The 5,447-nt window shown below is 44.5% G+C and overlaps 1 protein-coding gene across 1 annotated transcript in view; it reads left to right on the top strand.

Annotated features, from left to right (window-relative positions):
- Nucleotides 1-3,535, top strand: part of EXOC4 (exocyst complex component 4) — a 643,761-nt gene extending 640,226 nt beyond the window's left edge. Inside the window, 1 exon segment of the mRNA XM_015588393.2 lies at nt 1,996-3,535. Within this exon segment, the coding sequence (XP_015443879.1) occupies nt 1,996-2,233 (238 nt within the window). The 3' untranslated portion in view covers nt 2,234-3,535.
- The last annotated feature ends 1,912 nt before the right edge of the window (nt 3,536-5,447 follow it).

Genomic DNA, 5,447 nt, shown 5'->3' with positions numbered 1-5,447 from the left:
GCAGAGCAGGAAAAGAAGATCACCATTGAAAAGACACCAGTGCTCTTCCTGGTCACGTTCTCATTGTAGCAGTGTTCCCATAAAACACTCCTGACATTGCGAAAGTCCCAGAATGTATTCCTTACTTCGAGGATGCTTAGTTCTCCCATAGGATGTTCTTTTATCAAGACGTTCCCGATGAAGAAGAAACAAATCCAAGGCCCCAAGTACAATAGTGCAAAGTTTCTGAGCAAGTAATCCTGACAGATCTGCAACATCCCTTCACCCCCAGAGTTGCCTTGGCTCCCCTGCCTCATTCTGCCCCTTCAATCCTGGCGGAGCTGCTTTCCCTGTCGGGGAGAGAGAAGGAGGCAAACTGCACCTGGGAAGGCTCCTCTGTCTTTCGGCTGACCAGCTGCCATAGCACTGCTGAACTGTACCCCCTGGGTAACTGGTGGCCGTGCAAGTCGTAGCCTCAGAGTCCAGTAGACTCAGTGAGGGATGGGAGTGCATAACGTCGCTTTTAAGAATGGCAGGTGGCTCCCACCTTCACCTTCCCTCTGCCTTGAAGAGTCACCCTGACGCACATTTCTCTTACACGCCCTGCTCATCTCTCCACCACCCAGGCCAAGCCTGGCAGCCAGATGGCTCTCGAGTCCCCAGCTTTTTGCCAGAATTATAACCCGTGTCCTCCTGGACCGCTCTACGTACCGCTGTCACATTAATCCGCCAGAAGCACAACTTGGACTGGTGCCCCTGCTCTCAGCAGAACCTTGGGGGATGGAAGACGGAGGGCATTTCTTGGCTTAACTGGGCCTAACGTTCTTTACTGAGGTAACTAGCCGGATGTCAGACTCTCTCCCTTCTGGCTTTGACTGCCTTTTCCCACAACTTCTCGCCATTCAGCTGCACCCAGGATAACCGGAATATTCTTCCCTGCCTTTGCTCACGCTCTTCTCTTTTTCTTTAATCTAGAATTTCCTTCCCAAAAGCCCCGCCTGACAACATCCTACCCCATCTGGAGTCTTCCTTGATCCTTCACCCTTCCCTCAGCATGGCGCGATTTCTCCTTCCTCATAACGTTCATGCCTCACTCGTGGCACTTGGACAGTCTTCTCACTGTGTCCGCGAAAAAAGAGGATTGGACTTAGAGTCAGAAACCCGGTTCATGTCCTGGCACCACCACTCACTCTCTTTGTGACTCAGGGCAAGTCTTCTAACCTCTCTGCTGTCAGTTTCCTTATCTGAGAAAAGGGAGTAATAGCTCACTGGGCACAGTGAGGGTGAATGACAGTACATGGAAATTAGCTTGTCAGCAGAAATGCAACCATGACTTCTCTGTTTTTCATTAGCTTTCCTACTTGCCTCTGAACTATTTGAGGAAAAAGGCTACCTCTCGCTCATCACTGTATACTGCTGTTACTATTATTGCATTATCATTAATACATTATTATTATATTTCTAATAATAGTTAATGTTTATGTGTAATTGTTTAATTATATGTGTAATTGTTTTGGGCACCATTCTAAGTGCTTTATATGGATTAATCCTTCCAGTAACCTAAGAGGTAGGTACTACTATTATCTCACTTTATGAAGGAGAAAACCATGCATTTCACAGACTCTCCAATGAATGAATGAATGAATGAGAGATTGAATGAGACAAGAACCGTTGGCAATACCTGCCAGATGATTATTTTCTCTCTCTTGGTTCTGTACCCTTACTTCTCTTTCTTTGGCTCTCCTGAGGTAAATGTGAAATTAGGAGAAAGTCTTAAGTGAACTGAGACGGAAAGGTGTGAGGTCTCCGTTCATGTAAACTTATTCTCACACAGAGAGATCACGTCTGTCTTCTTCTCCTATGTTCATAATGCCTAGAACAATGCCTAGTGATCAGCAAATGCTCATTGAATAATTAAACCGAGTAACTGATAAGCAGCATATTCATTACCACTAAAACTGCTCATACAAAGCCGACAGCGGAGGTGGTGAGCCGTGTTCTGTCTTGCTCTCTCAGGCAGTATTACGAGATGCTGTACAACACGGCCGATGAGCTCCTGAACCTGGTGGTGGACCAGGGTGTGAAGTACACCGAGCTGGAGTACATCCATGCCCTGACCTTGCTACATCGCAGCCAGACAGGGGTGGGAGACCAGACCACCCAGAACACGAGGCTGCAGCGGCTCAAGGAGATCATCTGCGAGCAGGCGGCCATCAAGCAAGCCACCAAGGATAAGAAGATAACCACGGTTTAACCGGTTGCACTACTTGGGGTCGGGGTGGGGAATGGTCATTTTTTTTCCTTAGTCATACTTACCACTTTCTTTGGTCTGTCATGTGGTATATTCTGAGCTGACTTAGTTTTCTCTACACTGATGCTTTAGTGGAAAGGGATAAGGATTCTTTTTCTCTTTAGTTTTGGCTTTTTATATAAACTCTAAAGGGAGTTTACAGTACAGAATATTTTGATTTAACATCTACTTTAATGCAGTGAATTCCAAAGGGACTAGGATGAGACAGGGAAGAAGGCTGTATCAAACTGGACTCTGAAGAAAATGGATGCACAAATTACTAGTACCCAACAGTCTTTGAAAAGTAGACTGCTACTCAAGTTTCAGTCCCTTCCTAAAATCGTTTAATGGGGTTCTACTTCATAAAGAGTGGGATTTTCTTCTCTCTTGACCGTGTTAATTTAGGATTCAATGAAATAAGTATATGTGCATTGCTTTGTCTCTATTGCGAAGATCAAATCAAAGCCTTCTTAATTGGCTGAAGTTTTCAACAAATTTCCCTAACCAAAACAGAATTTCTTCGGGGCTATGGAAAAAAAGTTCTTTTATGTCAATCCCTGGGAGAGTTTCGTTTTTTGGTTTTTTTGTTCGTTTGTTTTTTCTTTTTGTTTTTTTTTTTTTTATGCAATAGCTCGTACATAGATTATAAGTCGGTATATTGCCTTTTCATTTTTATTTCTGCTGTGTCAAAACCAAGACTTGTCAAATCGATGGAAAAAAAAAAAAGGAAGAATGAGAAGTGATTCAATCATCTTCTTGATTTTGCCCCTCAACTTTCCAAGAGAAAATAGTAGTTAGAGAACTTTGCATTTAACATTGTCCGAATGTAAGTGATTCTCATTTGTTCTCCTTATGAGCCCCTATGTCTTTCTCACCTTAGAAAGTAGCCCAGGTCGGCTCAGCTGAGTGCAAGGAAGATGGGACATCTGTGACATTCCTCCACCGTGCGCCCACCAGCTGAGTCCGTTCCTGAAATGCTTTTGGGTGCTGTGAGCCCTCACTGCTCTTGATACGCTGGGCCTCACCACTGTCCCCAAGTCTCCGAGTGCTCTTGCTACTCATGGTTAATATGTCACAGAAGAAAGCAATGCGCTGACTGGGGAGCCATCTTGAAAACACATGGAAAGGAGAAGAGGGAGGACTCTGACCACACACAGTACTTCTTCACACTTGAATGGTCCAGAATTTTACACCTATTTGTACAACTTTGGTTGGTCTTGGTGAGAAAAATAGAAAATTAAAAAAAAATATGTTGGAGAAGCTTAAGTGTTGTGTGTTGTTTTTCTTGTATTTCTTATTCAGCAAACAGTCCCTGAGGGCCTGATGTGTGCCAGATGCCGGTAGGTATGTGGCTGATATTAGATGATAAGGACATTCTTATTATCTGTAATAGGACAGAATAGGGGACCAACCTGAGTTACCACAGCCCATACCCTTGAGACAGTGTGTTATAAGAAATCTGTAGGGGGGCCCTCCGCCTGCTCAGTGACTTCATTCACAGGCGCCCCAGTCCTTCTCCAGGACCTCATTCTTGCCTGAATGTTTTCTCAGCCTGACAGTCATTAATTTATGTTTCAAATAGCTTGGGAAGAAAAATTCAAATACAGCCGAGTTGAATTGGTAACCCACCCTGATAATTCTTACTGTCAGGTCATATCCGAGAATGTCGTAGCACTAATGCATTCATTCAGTGAGTCAAAAAGGTATAATTGCCTGTCACAGCTCAGGTGAGACGGGATTCATGCAATGGCAAGCCGAAGAGACAGTCCCTTGTAACATGGAGCTTATACTTTCACTCTGATAAAGAGTCATACAACTGCCACTTTGATAACGTCCTCCCCAGAGGCCATATTTCCCCCTCAATCCGCCAAAGCTGTCCTTTCATTTAGGAAGACGTCTTACAGGATTGAGGATCGAAATCTTCATCCCAACCCTGTGCTGCTCTCTTCCTCCTAGAAGCTCCGAACTGCATCTCACTATTTGCTGTCCCCTCTGTGGCTAGCCCAGAGCCCGGAAGTTCACCACTGATGAGAAAAGTAGATTCCTGCCTCACAGGCTCCAGATGGACCGAGACCACTGCCTTCAGGATTCTTGTTCTGAGGCATAGGGACGAGGGCACACAAATTTCATAGTAAAGAATAGAGGGTGACAGGACTCAGACAAACCCAAGCTACACTCACTCCGCTGAGAGCAGATGTGAGAAGCCCAGCAAAATGTCTGGCCTAGCAGGACATGAACAAAAGGAGCATTCTGGTCAACAAGATTTTGCTTGAGAAGCAAAGTACGTGTGGAAATACACGCATCTGAGAGCAGTTGTCTTAAGGTGTCAGGGATGTAAAACAAATTGGGCATAATTTGGAGGGAGTGTAATGAGGTACCAAGAAAAGAAAACAAAGAATGACTGGGCTCAGCCAAGGTCCTGACTCCATCCTAATTAAGCACAGTTGTCATAAGAAGTACATAATTAATAAACGCGTGACCAGATGTGAAATGCAGCGGAGTCTTTTCCTGAAATGGAAGTTGTAATGAATGTACACAGCTGGAAGTAGTCGTCCTAATTTGGCGGAGGCAGAAGGCCTGCCTGGAATTTTGAAGAGGTGTAGTAAGAGGCACGCCACAGGTTTACACCTGAAAACAACAAATCCTGTTCCAGCTGGGCTGGGATGTAATGAGATATAGCTAATTATCAAGAATGTAATGAGATGCCAAAGCCACTGGAATTGAGCTGGAAATGTCTTTAAAAATGAACTAAGATGCGGACAGCAGAGGAGAATTTCTGCTAACGGGGCTAGGTGTGAGTGTGATGAAATGTGCGTGGTTTGAGAAGCTACTTTAACATACCTGGGTCAAAGACTGATGTCTAATCTGAAACGTTGCCAGGAACATTCACATACCTGGAGCAGGAGTCCCTGGGAACTGAGAATGCAGTGACCTGTAAAAGCTGCACATGTATTTTGTAATTGTATATATGTATGCTCACGCAACTGAAAAGAAAAATAAGGAGGCTGGATGCTGTCAAGCGAAGGTAGTTTCCATTATACTCCATCCCATTTAGAATGTGGCCTTGGGTCCCTGCTGACTTTGCAGAGATTCCCCACGAGGAGAAAACTTTGCAATCTCCTCATCCCAAATTTATTTAATTCCCTACCAGACTGAGTTTTCTTTCACAAGAATTTGC

The sequence above is a fragment of the Pteropus alecto genome, unplaced genomic scaffold (genome assembly GCF_000325575.1).
Source record: "Pteropus alecto unplaced genomic scaffold, ASM32557v1 scaffold22, whole genome shotgun sequence".
Taxonomy (NCBI): Eukaryota; Metazoa; Chordata; class Mammalia; order Chiroptera; family Pteropodidae; genus Pteropus; species Pteropus alecto.
This window is presented reverse-complemented; position numbering and strand designations above follow the sequence as displayed.